This window comes from Dreissena polymorpha, chromosome 4 (genome assembly GCF_020536995.1).
Source record: "Dreissena polymorpha isolate Duluth1 chromosome 4, UMN_Dpol_1.0, whole genome shotgun sequence".
Classification (NCBI taxonomy): domain Eukaryota; kingdom Metazoa; phylum Mollusca; class Bivalvia; order Myida; family Dreissenidae; genus Dreissena; species Dreissena polymorpha.
Window position 1 is genome coordinate 31,985,765 of NC_068358.1, and position 17,999 is coordinate 32,003,763.

The window sequence follows — 17,999 nt, forward strand, 5'->3', positions numbered from 1 at the left end:
GGAAGTTTTAAATACCAAGTAATACCCGCAGATCTGGTTCTGGGTAGCCCGACACTGGGGGAGGGCGGCCATAGGGGTCCGATGTTGAGGGAGAATGCGACACATTCACAAGAAAACAAACAAGGTGTGAGATAGCTAACAGGATCTCAACAACCAGCAGTTTATTTGAAGTTGTTTGCTGATGTACAATATTGTATTCGCATCAAATAATAAATCACAATAAATATCGATTCAGTAAGGCGGATCTGCATTCTGAGAAGGCTTATTCTGCTGGCAGTGGTTGAATATTCTTGTTATCCGCATAACAATCGAGAGCTCCCCGGTTCGCACCCAACTAAAAGACCGTTTTTACAATCTTCTCCACTGACACTAAGTACTGTTGTTATTTTGCAGGAAACAAAGTGTCTCCATAAGCCTAAATGCAATCAATATAAAATAACTCTTAAGGTTTAAACTTAAAGGCTGAATCAAGATGTAAGTACAGATACAAAATGAATACACTTGAATTTACTCATGTTTTGTTTACACACAACCTGTACATAATCAGACATTTCACACTGGTCGTCACTTCTTGGACTTATCAAATGTGTAACAACCTGTGTGTGACGTACCGGTGGAGGCAACACTGCGGTGTGTGCGGCGGGGAAGAACGCAGGGTTCACGTGTGGGGCAGGGGCCACTACGGGCTGGGGGCGGGACACCGGGGGCGGCTGTCCAGACATACCTGCAAGTGAATAGTGAAAGGCTGAATGATGAATGAGTATAGTGTCGCTGGACAAATCACCTAGTTTTTGGTTGCATTTTACCGAATACATTAGACAATGCAGAGGTTTCAACAGGTTGCAATCTAAAATCCTGAAAAAAAACAGAGTATTCGGGCGACCAAAGCCAAAAGAAGGTTAATACTTTTTTAAATTATGTTTACTTTGAAAACAAAATGTCATTGTACTATTTTAGATTAATATTCTGTATTTAACATGGCATTTGCAAAAAGAATCTTAGAATAACAAGAAAACATCCTCTGATTTATATCAATATCAAAAGTGGTCTTTGAGGGTCTAAGTCCTGAATTCCTGGCATGAATCCTGGCCTACCTAGGAAAGTAGGACCCATGACCCGAATGCCTGGGGATGGGACAGGCTGAGGATGGAAATGCCCCCGGACTGGGTGCGGGACTGAAATAAGGAACTCTCTTGTATGAACATAGAGAACTCAAAATGGAAACATACACACATATTGATTATTTTTATGTTAACTAAGAAAGGGTTTTAATTTAAAAACATATCACTACCAATGTTAGTAAAATACAGGGGAAGTAGGTCAAATGGCGTCCATACTAATTAGTAAAGTATAAGGAATTGTTTTATTATAAAGCTTGCAATATTGTTTAAAAAAAGACTTGTTTCTGTTACCCTTCAACATGATATTTATATGATGATAATCAAAAGATAAATGTACCAGTTTCTTTAGCTCACCTTAATGCATGCAGGAAAATTACGGCAATGGTCCTTCACCAATGTAAAACTCATTAACAAACTTGCATTTAAAAACTTATACAGGCAGAAAGTAATTTTTATCACCAAATATTGTGGTATAAGGCACATAGTGAAACAGGCTCTACCAAATACAAATGGACCAGTCGACACTAAATAACAACTTTAGCTTAGTACAGATGTGACAAATACCCCCATATGCAGCACTGACACGGAATATTTTGCATGTTGTCTACACAAAAAATGGAAATTGTTGATTGGAAACCATTTTCCTATTTTAAGCTACAATGACCTTGACCTGATGGTCCCCAAAATCAATCCTAAGCAAGAGTTTGATACAATGTACTATCCTACCAAATTTCATGTTGACAGGTCAAACGAAACTCAAGTTGGTGAGCGGCAACCATGAAACGGACCGACGGACAGACCGACAACTTCACTCCAAAATACCCACCTAAACTTCGTTTGTGGGGGTATAATAATGCTATAAGAAACTAAGCTGATACATTTGTCAGTATCTTATTTAGAAATTAGGAGCACTCTTTTTTCATGGTCTTTCTACCTGGCCAGTTCATCCTGGCATATGCCAGCGCATCCTGTTGAATATTGCTAATAAAATGAATAGAGGTAACAATGTATTAAATGGATATCAGAATTATCATGAATTAAAGTTGAAGGCTACCTATAAGAGAAGCTACACTTCAATTGCTGCACTCATCTTCAACTGAAACAAGTAAGTTTTAATGAGGAACTAACAGTACAAGAACTAGCAATATGCTTCTAGGCAAAAATGCTCCAAATATTTTGAAAATAATATGAGACTAGTAAAGAACAGTTCATATAAACTGCCGAAGAAAGATAAGCACACTCCAACATTAAACTTGAAAAACATGGGGCTGAGCTAGTTTCGACCCTAGAGGCAAAATATGCACAAGCAATGATGCATGCAAACATTTAAAGCTCTGGGTTTTATCTTATCAGGGAAAAAATGTTAAAGTTGTTAGCTATATGACACAAGTCTATGTCAAACTGCACCCGATTGTAAAAATGCTGGTTTAAGTTACCGCTCGGTAACATTTAAACCTTGGTAAGTTTACGGTTATTCAGGTCAAGTAACCACCAAGGTAAGTCAATTGTATAAACACGATATACCCCAAAGTTACCAAACCGCGAATAGTGGAATTTAACAGCCGGTAACTTTAACCAAAACAATCCCATATTGCACTTTATAATGACGTATATTTCGCGCCAAGTGTCAAACTACGATTTCGTAAACATACAAAATGTGTCAGGTCATGTAGAGGCGAACCAATATGGTAAAGAACCTTTCAATTTAATTACATAATTATCTCACTAATGAAGCAATACATAAACCATTTCTGTCATAAAAACATCGAAATATAAATAATAAAGCGAGTTGATTTATGCGGTTGAAAAAAAAATAAAGGGTACGTGTCAACTATGTTTTGATCGATATATGTTAAATGTTTACAAAATATAAACGGTGAAGACTGTCAAGAAAAGTCGCGGTGGTGTAGTGGATGAGCTGTCCGCCTAGAGATCGGGATTTCGTGGGTTCGATTCCTACTCGGGGTTCGTTCTAATTATCTCCTCCAAAGACACCAAGTACTGGTTCTTCCCAGGAAACGGACTCGACAGTGCTCATATCTGCCAGTAATACCCGCGAGGGGAGTTCGGCAGTATTGAATGATAGATAGATAGAAAGAGTTCACCGATGAGCCATCATGAGCGGGTGGTCTGTTCATCCCGGAGATGTTCAACATCAACAAGGGAAAGAACTAGAAATTATGTCGGGATTTAAATCATTAAGCGGAATAGTCCCTGGTGCTTCAAACTGCGAGAGAGTGCTTGCAAACATGTATGTCAAAGTTGACATTGACAACTTCTCACCCACTATTGATTAGTCATTAAAATGCTCATGAAAAAAGCATGAACTTTGTTTAATTTATCACACAAATAATTATTTAAATGTACACAAAACAATGAATAACTATTAACAAAAACGTGTCTTTAATCTTATTTATTTTTTATAAAATCTTACCATGCGCTTGTCGTACTGCACACCGAGCGCCATCTGGGATTAGGTTACGCGAGAGACAAATTGGATTATCAAAATAATAGTGGGGACGAAAAATTGATTTTTATATTTTTCACACTTTGTTGGTGTCTTTTATTCTAGTATGATGAATTAATTAACACATATTGAAAAACGAACAAAAAAATAGTTATTTATATCGGCGTTAAAGTTGTGCATGCGTTTAAAGTGCGGTCCAGCTTATGCACAGTACATGCAGGAAAAAATATACAGGGCTTAATATTAAAAAGTTTATTATAATTAATAATTCAATAAAATAACAATATAGAACAAATTATTTGCCTTATTTAAGCTACAGTTTAATCATCCCGAGCTTGGAAATTCAAAATTACATATTAACGCTGATTTATTAGAAAGGTAAATATTAAGCGGACACAAAAATCTCCACCTAATCTAGTGGTCTCCTTAATATAGTAAATATAATACAACTGGTCTACATACATAGACTGTCCTACACACACACACACACACACACACACACACACACACACACACACACACACACACACACACACACACACACACCACACACACACACACACACACACACACACACACACACACACACACACACACACACACACACACACACACCACACACACACACACACACACACACACACCACACACACACACACACACACACACACACACACACACCACACACACACACCACACACACACACACACACCACACACACACACACACACACACACACACCACACACACCACACACACACACACACACACCACACACACACACACACATTCACACACCACATCACCACACACACACACCACACACACACACACACCACACACACACACACACACACACACACACACACACACACACACACACACACACACACACACACACACACACACACACACACACACACACACACACACACACACACACACACACACACACACACACACACACACACACACACACACACACACACACACACACACCACACACACACACACACACACACACACACACACACACACACACACACACACACGCGCACACACACACATACATACACACACACACCCTCACACATACACACACACATATATTTTAATTCAATCTGGAAACACTTGATACCGTAGGCCTTTTTTCAAAGCAATTGTTATGTGTGTGTCTATATATGTTCCTCATTGACCGCTTGTGAAAATGTGAAAATACAAGTCCCGTGACTGCATATTTGTTTTACTTCCGACTAGCATATAACGACAATAGCCCGTCTGCATGGAAAATCGTTTTATTACTTAACTGATAGGCTATGGGTTACACAGTTGTTAACTGTTTATATAGTATAATTTGGATATTGTTTTTGAAAGGTATATATTATTACACACTTCTTAATGTAATCCATAGCTAATATAGTCACAATTGTAAATTTAATTCGATAAATATTAAAACTGATTTACAAAAGCATACATTATTCAGATGTAGATATCACGTTTTTATTCTAAATGAGATCCAAATATAACTATTACTATTCAATAAAGGGTACAACACATCGCCTAAATTGACTGTGGATACAAACTATATCTTCGACAATAGCAGCAAGACGTTAACATGCTCAACGCCATCCCCGCCGGATGTTGTTATCTGGTTCAAAACAGAGAAAGGATCAAACATAGAGCAAAGGGTCATTGCTCAAGAATGGCGGAACGAGTCAAAATCATGTAGAGTAGACAACAATGCCATGGAGTGTTTCTGCTCTTCACCACAGAATTTTTCATGTTCTATAAATAAGGTGAATGCAGCAAACGACGGTCAAAGCTGGCGATGTAAAACCTTTAAAAAAAATGTGCAAACTGAAAGCGATCTATTCACCTTCAGATTAATATGTGAGTAATCACTATGTCATATTCTACTTTTAAGGTAGCGCACCTCTAATGGGCACATATCCAAATACAATTTAATTAATTATTTTCTTAATCAGCATCATTTCACTGAACTACATGCAAATGTGTAGGTAGGCTTTCCATGCTTTTTAAAAGAATATACCGATTTTTTCAAAACGACCCTCACGCTCAGCTTTTTCCAGTATATTTTCACCCCTGGGGTATATAAAAGTTACATAATTCATTCAGATTTCCAAATATGGGCATGCAGTTGGTGTGTACAGATGCAGTAAAGGTGTTCAAAGTTTAAACAAGATGAAATAAGTATTATTTTACAGACATTTATTTTTTACAATTTTTTATTTATGGAATAGCGCCTTGAAATGTAAGTGATTTCAGCCAAGTAAAAATTGGGTCGGTTAAAAACAAAGTGTCATAAAATTCAAAATAGTATCATTTAAGTTATATTTTAAACTATTTTTTTATAGAAACACTATATACAGCAAAAATACCAAGAAATGAATAGATTTACCGTTTACTTTTGAAATAAAAATAAAAATGCAACATGCATCATTCGTATTTTCAGCAGTAAATTACCCAATTTAGTCATAACGTTGTTTTAATTTTAAAAATTGAAGGATGTTCTTACAATTTTCAACATATTTGACAATAAACATAGCTTATATGCTATATTAAATCAAATTACGTTAGAAAAGAAATAAAACGCGTCGCAAAAAGTATGCGATGTCGGCAGGATTCGAACCTGCGCAGGAAGATCCCAAAAGGTATCTAGTCCATCGCCTTAACCACTCGGCCACGACAACTTCACATCAGTGCAATCTTAAATTAAATATCCATAAGTAAACAGGTAAAAAGGCTTGTCGATCTTTGAAGAAATCGCGAAATCGTATTTTTCAGATGATAATTGGATCAAAGTCAATATTTATAGTAAAAATAATGTATTCTAAATGAATTAGGTAAACACATATCAAAATTAGTTTGGAAAAAAATAAAATGCATCTCTCGGAAATAACCGATCATTTCAGATCGGCAATGATCGTAAAATAAATCGCGGGAAATCATTAGAGGTGCGCTACCTTAAGTCACCCTAGTACTACAGTTGGTGTTTTTTTTTCTATAGAGGTGTTTATATAAATAGTATTTTGTCTGCTGCGATGATCTGATTCATAACTACCTATGTGTATGTGTTTTAGAAATAATAATACATGTAGTACTTCATTGATAACACAAGAACATTTACATTGCAAATCAGACAAGTGAAGACTGCTTATCTTGTTTTTTGCTTACTTAGCTTAAGATGCACAAACTATTTTTACCCCAGACCAACACTTATAAACGCGCTTTCATTTTGATGACATTTTCAAATGTTATCACTATTTGTCAAATACAATTATATTGTTGTATTTGAATAAACCAAATCCTATAATAGTCTTGGATCTCGCCCGTTTTGTCATACTTAAGAGATAACAATTGTTATTGCGTAAATGAGAAAAAATATAGCATCATATTTAGTGCACAGTTGATGTGATAAATGTTTTAACCAAATATTAAACGACTTACGTTCTGATTGATGTGCACATTCGTAATGCTAGGGCTGTTAAAAATAGGCTAATATACTACGCAAATTTTCGTCGCAGTAGACTGGTATAGAATTCCCTAAAAATCGAAACATGTTTTTATCTTAAATATGATAAAATCAGCCGTGAACATAACGCAAATACGTTTATTGTAGTGTGGTTTTAATAAAAAATATGTTTGTCCGTTTACATGAACTGTGTAGACCTAAAACTAAACAACACTAAGATGCATAGTGCGAAGTAATTGACATTTTAAAATCAATATAAACCTGTTTAGAAAATAACTTCATGATCAATGAAATGTGTGATACTGACGTGAACACATTTTTACATACTCAATTGAGTTTATTTGTCGGAGCACCTCTGAACAGACTTTTAAACCCTGATTCGTACGAAGTCTTATCACGTTCGCAGATTAAATATAGTGGAGCGAATGTTTGTAGTGACAAATGCTGTTATCATTGTTTGTTCGTGTGTCGCGATCAACATCCGATCGCCGCGTTCAATGCGCATTCAACTGAACAGTCTGTTGATAGCAAGTACTTTAAAACATGCTAGCTCAGTTGATAGAGAGCTAGACTAAAATGCTTATGGGTTCGATCCCCAGCCCAGTTACCTAACTTGGTGGTTATTGGCGTTACAATGATTTATACGGCCATTCTATCCCTATATCTAATTCAAGTAGGGCAGTTGTTTGTTACTGGCTTGATAATGTTTCCTGAGTCATGTTATATCAGCGTGCATAAAAAAATTGAGTTGGTTAACTGACCACCGAGATATGACTGAAATACCATTGAAAACGACGACAATCGGACAAATCATAAAACAAAAGCACAAGCTTAACGTTATAAAACAAACGTACAACACAAATAACGTGATCAAACAATGATGGCATTTATTGATAGTAACACGAAAATAATACATATGCAAAATCGTGATAAATTGAATCACTAAAAATGAATTTATACGCAATGATCGATATTTTAATATTGATGATAAAACATTACAAAATAATGATTCTCTTAATAATATGTTCTTAAGAGCTCCTTGTACACATAATATAACACTGATTTACTTCATCGCCTTGACAAGAGATGATATGTTGCAGAAATGTCTATACGCACGATGAATTTTACGTATCTCTTTAATTATGTGTCCGGCTTGAAAAAAAACAGTTAAATCTTGATGAAACATATTCGAACTTTTATCGCAGGTGATGATCAAGGTAAAGTATTCGTAAAGAGAATAATTGACGCTATTTATTTAATTACACTTATTGAGTTGAAACCCATCTCAAAGCTATTTATGTTGGACGGTGTTTTCTGAAGCAATAACCATTCAATTAGATATTCAGTTGATTATGTTCACTTTAACGTTTTACAAGAAACTAACTTGTAGAAAACGTTTTTGCTTTATTTAATTGTTTGTGTGAAACTATGCAGAAATCTCAAATTTGCTTTGAATAACTGCATGAATTGAACTGTATAGTACACCAATCTATATGATTTGTGTTTTCCTGTTAATCCTGTACAGTTTACTTAAAGTCTGCACGATTCTGATGATATTGATTCAAAGTACAGCTTGTGGCCCCGCGTTGAAGCCGCTGATAAACGCGCAGTTTCGCGGATCTTAGCCTTAAGAGCGCGGTGTTAGCCCGGGCATTTATCAGGCTTCACAAAGGTGGGCCGCTGCAATTTACTTTATCATATAGGATATCAGGTTCGACTTCATGCATTCACAGATTACATTTATAAAAAACAGTTTAAAAACATACGTTGTAAGCATGCGTTGACATATTGGATATTGTAATTGTCGTTTGATTTAATAACGCATTAATGTATGTGTTATGCCGATTTAACATGCACATATACAACCATGTCAAAAGGATCAATACAGGTACAGAAACATGATAAATTGGAGGTTGTTTATGTTAATTATTGTGATATCTATGTAGAATTGACACGTATAACTTTATGAGCGGACGAAAATACATCGACTCTATTCCTGACACGTTTTTATTCTACTGCGATATTACCAATATAATGCGTCTACTAACGCAATAAAGTACGTACTTTTAGCTAGCAAAACTAGATTATTTTTCACAAATTTAGACTTACCTATTTTTACAACGGTTTCCAAAACGATAAAAAAAACATCTGTCAAACGCAATACATGTAAGTTCAAATATATCATCATATTAAACACCTATATAACATTATGTACATGTCAATGTACATTGAAGTGAATCATGCTCACCGGCCATTGTTCATGTAACGTATTTTATGGATTTTGTCTCAACAATGTTTAGTACCGTCATGACAACCAAAATATTTGAAATGGATTAAATATCAAATTTCGTGTTGAAGAATTGTGCGGAGCAGCGTTATAATTATAAATTACATTGGAATGCATGTGTATATGGATCTTTACTGTTGTGGCGAATATTTATTTTAATGTTTGAAACAGAAGCAACGCGTAATTTACCTGTTCACGTCATGCGTGCAAACGAATCGTTCAAAAACGCGTGCATGGTACAGTAAATTGAAGTTTATATAGCGCAGCGGTGCTTTGCAAAATCACTCGGCGCTGTATCGCCCCGACAATAATCTCGAATCATATTGTTAGACGAAATGGTTTACTCTGTCCTAGGTAAACGTTTGACAGGAAAAGTAAAACGGGTTGGAGCTGTACTGAATCATAACTATAATTTGAATAAGTATATTGTCAGGAAAATTTAACTATGACACGTTTTCCGGTTTCATTTAAAAAGTTGAATATTAACCAATTGCGTAACACTAATCAGAAAAAAAGTGGGAATCTGACAACGAAATACGTACATTATAAAACTTATTGCTTATTTATTTCGGTGTACATTTAAGATGATGTTTACTTAAATTACATGATAATAATAAAACTATTTTGTTATATTTCCAGTGCCTCTAACTTCCTTGACCATTCTACCACGGACGTCGGTTGCGTACCCTGTTTTCAATGTCGTATCGAACTTCGTATGCATCACTTCATTGAGCCGACCTGCAGCTAGAATTCAGTGGTTCATTGACAACAGAAACATAACACACCTTGCTATACATTCGAATAATGATGATGTAGCAAGGAGTGATTTGCAATATATACCAAACGCAAACGGGTACAGTGGTGAAAATATATCCTGCGTTGCGAAATATGAGTTCAAACACATCAGTAAAGTTCGAACAGCTAACATGAGCATTCAAGTACAGTGTAAGTAGTAAACACGTTTTTAAATGTATGGTGTGTTTTCATTTTCAATATTTAATGATTTTTTGTTACTATTGCTACGTTATGTCAATTGCAGCTTGTTTCAAAATGTCTTTCCGACATTCAGAAAACGATAGTTGAATGATTTTTTATTCGACGTATTTACAACTAACTCGTTTGATATTTTGTTTGCAGACCCCGTTTCGAACCCAATAGTGACTGTCAACAACCGAAGTATATCAACTGGTTTCGCAATACGAGAGGATAGACTCGTTCATTTGAATTGTTTCTCCACCGGATATCCACAACCTTCTTATAACTGGACTTACCCGGGCGGACGGTCAACCGGTGCTATTCTGAAGTGTGCATTCGCTCGCAATAACGGTAGCGTGTCATGCAAAGCATATAATGTTATGCGCACATTGGATGGTACAAATAGCGCAGAGGCTAAAGAGAAGAATATCGCATTAAACATTAACGTATTGTGTAAGTTGGAATAAAACCATTTGGATAAGTAAACATTCTTGGTACAACTAAAGGCAAATATCTCTTGTAAGATATTCGCTTTAAAATGGTGAAATGGATGTCAGCATGTAAATAAAGCTTTTAAGTTACTTTTTATAGAATTTAGCATTGCACTTTAATGTTAACGTAGTAATACCATTAAAAATAGTTAACTCTGCAATTACAGATCCACCAGTCATTACGAAGTTATCAAGCAATGACAAGAACGTAGACATAAATAATAGCACAATACGATTACAGAGAGGTGACAACATCAACACAGTCTGTACTAGTGACGCCAATCCCCCGGCTACGGTATTCTGGAATGGACAACTGAGTGTTTTATCTACATTGACCGTCACAAGTGTACAGCATGACGCTGTATGGACTTGCCAAGCTAAAAACAATATGACTGAATTTGATGGAGTAATATCAACGTCTTCTGCAACAAGAAACATTTCCGCGATAGTATTATGTAAGAATCGGTGCACATATTTAAAATTCGTTGCTAATTTTATATAATTGTTTTTATTTGCTGAATCATTCATACATAATTTAATGTCTGTAGATGGCCCTGGTGTTCCTAGAATCACGTATACAATTTCAACAAACTCAAATGCACTTTGGAATACGTTTAATGATCCAATCAAAGTCACATGTAACCGTTTTAATGGAAGTGTTATGTAAGTGCATATAGTAATTAACATTGACAATTGCTGAACATCTCTGCTTATATATTGAGCATCAACTGTTATTCTATATATTGAACAGTTGTTTAAAAAAACATTGACTTTCGTCAAGCCAATGTATGCACTACATAATATGAATAACCTAATAACGATCATCAGCAGATTTTGTCAAAATAAGATCGCGTACTTTTATAAAGTACACAGTAATAGGCTTATTTGATTTTACAGACTCGCCTGAGGTACAACGTCTACAGAACCAAACCGTGCTACTCAAAACTTCTCTCACAGTTTTGTGCAATTTTACCAATGTTGGTAATCCACCAGCCTCCAACTTTTCATGGATAAGGAAGGACAATGGCAAAGTGATGAGTACTGGGCAAACACTTACAATAAAAAACATTAGATTGACAGATGAAGGGGAATACCAGTGTAATGCTTCGAACATTATGCAACCAATAACTAATGAAGTGCTATTCGGATTAAGTCAGTCGACAGTCTATATAAATGTTAAATGTAAGATAAAATAATTATTAAGTACACAGGTGTTTAATCATTTAAGAATAAATATAGCTATATAATAATGCTGACTACATACAAATCAAGCGAAAAAAAGGTTCAGTATATTTGAATAATTTTTCCGTCGTTTGAAGAAGAATTTGAGAAATAATGCATATATTGACAAAACATGATGACATTGGTAAATAAAACTCGTATTTAGCTTGTTTGTAACTCATAATATAGTGTTTGTCCCACGTGTTGTTACTTTTGAATTGAACACGTACTCGATATTTATCAGTGTGCAAAATACAATTAAATATGTCATAATTGCTGAAATATTTATCTAAATTGTTGTTAATCATACAATATCCACTTTTGTATATCTGCACTTTGCCTACTGATTTCTTGGTATTAAAAGTAAAATTAAAACACATTTTTCCAGACGGAGCATATGTACGGGTATTCAAAGCAAATCAATCAAACCAAAGCATCGTTGTTAACCAGGGTGAGACAGTAGATCTGGTATGTGATGGAGATGGTGACCCCGAGCCTGTGGTTCGTGTAATGAATACTACCCGTGGGAATGAACGTATCTTAGTTGAAATAAAAGGAAACGAAGCTAAATATCACATTCAACAAGCAAACTGTGAATATGATATTGGAAACTACACATGTTCGGCAAAAAATCATTATAACGAAGGGAGACAGTTGCTGGCACTTTTCGTTTACTGTAAGTATATTATATCAATATTAATATTTGTTTTTCAATCAGTGGTAAAGAATATAAATTAGCACAAACTGTTTTAACAGGCTCGCCTAGAACATCGCCATTTTCTCCCCCGGTTACAACATTGTACAGAGCGCCTAACGACACTGTGTTGTTCACATTCACAATAATTGCCTATCCTAAGCCGACTTCACAAGATATCGTTTGGTACAAGCGGAATGCTGATAGTTGGAGGTTGTTATCCGATGACACCAACTCTGTGGTCGCAATCTCTGATGATAGCGTGCAGACACAGCTGAAAATATTCCATGTGCAACTTAAAGATTATACCGACTACATGGTGAACGTTTCTAACAGATGGGGTTCAACAGTGGAAGTGTTTACTTTAAAAGCGCAAAGTATGTACCCGTAACTCCTCAATTATGTAGTTCACATTTATGTCAAATTAACTACATTAAATATGTGTTTAACATCGTATTACATAATGCATACATTTTAAATATCATATTCATTTATTACATTTACCGTATGTCATAGCAAAACCGGAAGTTCCGAAAGAAATACAAGTAAGCAGAACAGGACAAACGGAACTGATTATCGAATGGATCCCTGGTTTCAATGGCGGAAAAAGTCAAACATTTACTATCAGGTACAAAGCATTATCTGATGGAAGCTGGATGTTTATTCCCATAAACATTTCTCACTATATTTGGACAATCGATGGGTTAAAGTCTGGAACGACATACCAAATTCAAATGATGGCGCTGAACACAATAGGACAGTCGGATTGGACACAAGAAATAAACATAACTACACTGTTTGATGCAGGTATTGAAAACTTCTTATATAATGTATATGTATCGAAACTTGTGTCTGAATATCGACAGTTTGAGTATCACCATTATATTCGATGTATATTTACAAACGTTATTAATAATATATATATGTACAGTTATAGTTGATAAGAGATCGACTTCATCTGCTATTTGGGGCTTGATAGGTGGTGCTGCAGGAGTGGTCATTATCGTTGCCGTTCTAGTTGTTATATGGAGACACAGGACACGAGGTAAATTGCTCTAAGGTCAGGTGGAATATTTGAAGTCGTTGTTATCATAGTCGTGTCCGCCCTTATCTGGAGATGCAGATCACATGGTAAAACTTTACTGCAATGTAGTATGCATACGTGTCTGTTCAACCGTTCGTTCAATAGCTTTATAATTCAATTTAATGAAAACCCGTATAATGACCTTTATTTTTGTTAAAGCTTGTAAATATTTAATAAATGATAAACAAGCCGTATGACCTATGCAATACTTATTCTAAACAATACTTGATATATTGTCGTCTAAGTCATTACAGGACTAATCACAACAAAACATTGCCCAACGAAAAGGACCTCGTTCATAAAGTATGAGGATCTTATCCGAGGCCAGTAAGTGAAAGCACGCTTTCAACTCACTTGTTCATGTTAGTTTTTGCTTAAAAGTGTGAACATAAACATTAAGAGGACTATACTTTAAAAGCGCCAAAATACTAGTTGTATCCTTCTGTAAGACACCAGGTAGTTACCATATTCCGTAGGTGTTTGTGAATGCTTTAACCTGAACTATGTATTTCCGTTCTATTAGGATGACTGAGTTTATAAAAACACTATGCTTTAATCATACAAAGTTGATGAGATGTCCACACTATGTTTGCATTCAGGGGCAACAACGATGCCTCAACAACCGATGGAAGTTATGCAACCTGTAGAATCGGTAAGGCTTAATTATATAAATTACTGATTGATTTAAAATACGTCACGTTTGGAAAAAGTAGTACTTATAGGACAACGTATACATATTAACGTTGAATGTATGCACGTGTTGTTTGAAATTGAAATAGAACACGTCATGCAATATTAACCTAGATATCCACATGAATAATCGTTTGTTGTTCTACCAGACCCATCACACCCCCGTAATGCCAATCAGATCATAACACTTGTGGAGCTTGAAAGTCGTGATTACTCGATTTCGTCGGCGTGTAATGCTCAAAGAGACAATACTACATCTGCACAGATATCGGGTCAAACTGATGTTTCAATGACCGATCCGGAATACGTAAATTTACAGTTGTTCCCTTATTGACTGTCGCATTTGTATATATATATATATATAATGAGTTTTGTAACAGTCGTGTCGGAACGCTTTTATGTATTTCCATTTGAGTTTTATGATGAAAAATCGATGTTACATATTGCCTATATATGTAATCTTATGTTTTATTATGTCCTTAGTGTTTTTCTAAATAATATATGCAAATGGCCATGTTGATTTCTGCTCTTATATTGTTTCTTATATATATATATATATATAACTTTTTGGTTTTATTTCACAAACTGTATTTTTTTATTTTAAAACTAATCACTGTCAAATAAAAGAACGATAATGTCAGACGGAACTATACGCACACGTTTGTTCCACCAGTTTCCTATGATCTTATAAATATATACATTTATTTGTATTTACTACTTATATTGAACGTTATTTTTGCCAGAGCCTCTGGAAAATATAATTGATGTGTGTTGAACTGCTAAATATAATGTTGCGGTTTTGTTGTTTACATTTACACAATCGTCTAAATCATCAAACACGCGCCTAACTGCGTTAGTGTAACATTTAATTATTTAAAGAGTCATACCATGTTTAATACGACATTCGAACACCACAACGGCATTCAAGATTATTCCAACGCAAACTTCACCATCTTTATTTAAGTAATATGTGATATTTTGCAAATGAAACAATGGAGTTAATACCTTTTTTAGCTGTGTTCCTATCTCTTTTCATAAGCGCCTAGTTTTTTTTTTACAAAGTATCAACTCCATATACAAAGAACGTAAAGACACAGGAAACTGAAATGTCCCGGTTAATAAAAACATGTTTACTGAAAATTGAATGCCATAGTTGCGAAACATCGTAAACAAAGAATTATAATGGTACATGGGTCGGTTTGTATTTTTAAATGTTTGGTTAACGGGTTGAAATGCACATGGACAAGACAGGGACAGTCTCTTTAACAAATGATTCACCAGTCACAGAAAAACAAAAATCAAGCCATTTTGTTTTACAAACGCAAACACATCACCTTTAACAAGTGGAGCTCTACATGTATTTTAAGCGCAATGTTCCTAGGTAGGAGCAATAGCTGCAGTAAAATAATACTCAATACATGTTTGAACAATATATTCACGCAAAAAATGCAATTTCCGTCACATACATAAGCGACAATATAATAAATACGCATACATTGTGTTATATCCAACAATAAACCGTTGTTAAACAAGAGCTGACACTATTGGAACAAGAACACCGCATAACGAGTAACAATGCTCGGCTGCGGGCGCATTTTTGAATAAATGAAAGCTTGTCAGAATTTTTTTTAGAGGTCACATTGGTCTTGACCTTTAACCTAGTGACCCAAAATGGATGTGGCGTGTAGAACTAATCGAGGTGCATCTACAAATGAAGTTTCAAAGTTGTAGGTGGAAGCACTTTGATTTCAGAGCAAAATGTCAAAGTTTTAGCACGACGCCTGCGGACGTCGGACGGCGGACGACGAGCTGGCTATGACAATACCTCGGGTTTTCTCCGAAAACAGCTGAGCTAAAAATGGAATGTCCTTATGTTTATTCCCCATGTACGATTATTAGATAAGGTTATGAATTATTTACGGTCTGCAATCATAGCAAAAGGTAACGGGCATCGAATTGACATACCGCCAACTGTCATCAGATACTTATCTTAATATCGATCGACCAATCAGCGATCGATAAATCGTGCGCGTCGGTTGCTAACGAGATGTCCGCCACTTTCTAGACAAGCCGAATGCCTAATTCTTATTTATTCAACGAGTTTCGTTTATTTGTTCGAAAATAGGAAATAAAATATAAAGAAACGGTGTAAATAAGGTTTATGTACATGCAGATAGATACAGAGAAACAGATTAGTATTTTATGCAGAAACAAAATCCATTTCGAATCATACAATATGAGGATTTGTTACATGCACTACAAATATGTTAAACAATTGTAAAGATCTCTTCTGTTCTATTGATGAGAAATCCAATATATAATTTTCTTCATGTTGGAATGTGAGGTCTCATGTTTAGGTCTTCATGTATGTACATAAAGAAATACATATTTTTGATGTAACCTACATGCCACCATATATTTCAATGTTCTCTGTGCTACAGTCATAATAAAACTAACAATACTTAACATATTTGCATCTTTGTTTTATTTTCTTTTAATTTAAAACACTCTCGTTTGCAATGAATTGGTTTTCTGTTTATTTACACCTCAGAAAGCAAAGATTTAAATGATGTTTATTGGAGTCACTCGGTCGGTCACTCTGCACAGGATTTAATTGTGGTTATCTACGTGCACATCTCTCAAGCGATAAAATTAAAAATTAAAACATGTCATCAAAACATTTGTGTTGTTTTGTTAGATCAATACTGTAGTTGTCTTCAGACTGGTTTACAGGAAATTGTGACTTGCACAATATTGAAATTATCCGTTTCAGACAAGTCGGTCATAGGAATTGTACACTCTTTTATACTCCTTGTAAATAGCATTAGTTTTTAAAAACCATACAGTGTTGCTGCAGCAAAATACAATTTTGCATCATTTCTCACATTTTTATTGTACCGGCCAATTGACCAGTACATATGTAAAACACACAATGGGAGTATTGTTAATTGTTGTTGTAAATATAATTTCCTTGTCCGGTGCTAATGAATAATTTGACTATACATTGAAATATACTTTCCTTGTCAGGTGCTTATGAATAATTGGACTATACAATGATAAAAGTCAATAAAAATTACTTTTCACTTTTATCAAGTCGAATTAAATTCCTTACTTTCTTAGTGATAAGATAAGATGATAACTTTCGTCTTGTTTTTTTTTTCAAAGATGATTGTTCAAAATTTGAAAGCATATAATCAAGTGAAAAACTGTGTTGACAACTTACGCCATTCTTAGACTCTGTTGCAACATTTGAAGTCACATATCAGTACATGTAGTAACAAATAATATTTTTTAGTGCATTTTGAATCAACAAATTGAATTATTACTATTCAATATAAAAATGCTATCTTAGTATGCATACAGTTCTAAATTATGTAAGGGTTGAATTTAAAATTGATACAAATTTACATACCTTAGTCAACCTATCTGTTTGTATACATTTGAAATATAGCTGACTATTATTGTACCGGCCAAT

General features: G+C 35.0%; 1 protein-coding gene across 1 annotated transcript; it reads left to right on the forward strand.

Annotated features, from left to right (window-relative positions):
• The first annotated feature begins 4,848 nt into the window (after nt 1–4,848).
• On the forward strand, nt 4,849–15,047 carry LOC127879773 (hemicentin-1-like). The gene is made up of 13 exons (XM_052426826.1): nt 4,849–4,963; nt 5,135–5,479; nt 10,009–10,314; nt 10,507–10,797; nt 11,003–11,290; nt 11,733–12,017; nt 12,445–12,732; nt 12,813–13,127; nt 13,267–13,557; nt 13,682–13,795; nt 14,089–14,161; nt 14,434–14,486; nt 14,674–15,047. Exons 1-13 carry the CDS (start codon nt 4,906–4,908, stop codon nt 14,856–14,858), a joined length of 2,892 nt encoding a protein of 963 aa, XP_052282786.1. The 5' UTR covers nt 4,849–4,905; the 3' UTR covers nt 14,859–15,047.
• The last annotated feature ends 2,952 nt before the right edge of the window (nt 15,048–17,999 follow it).

Coding starts and splice junctions, on each gene's coding strand:
- LOC127879773 (XM_052426826.1), top strand. CDS start 4,906: ATGGGTTACACAGTTGTTAACTGTTTATATAGTATAATTTGGATATTG. Junction 10,798..11,002: donor ATTAAACATTAACGTATTGT/GTAAGTTGGAAT, acceptor CTGCAATTACAG/ATCCACCAGTCATTACGAAG. Junction 11,291..11,732: donor CATTTCCGCGATAGTATTAT/GTAAGAATCGGT, acceptor TTGATTTTACAG/ACTCGCCTGAGGTACAACGT.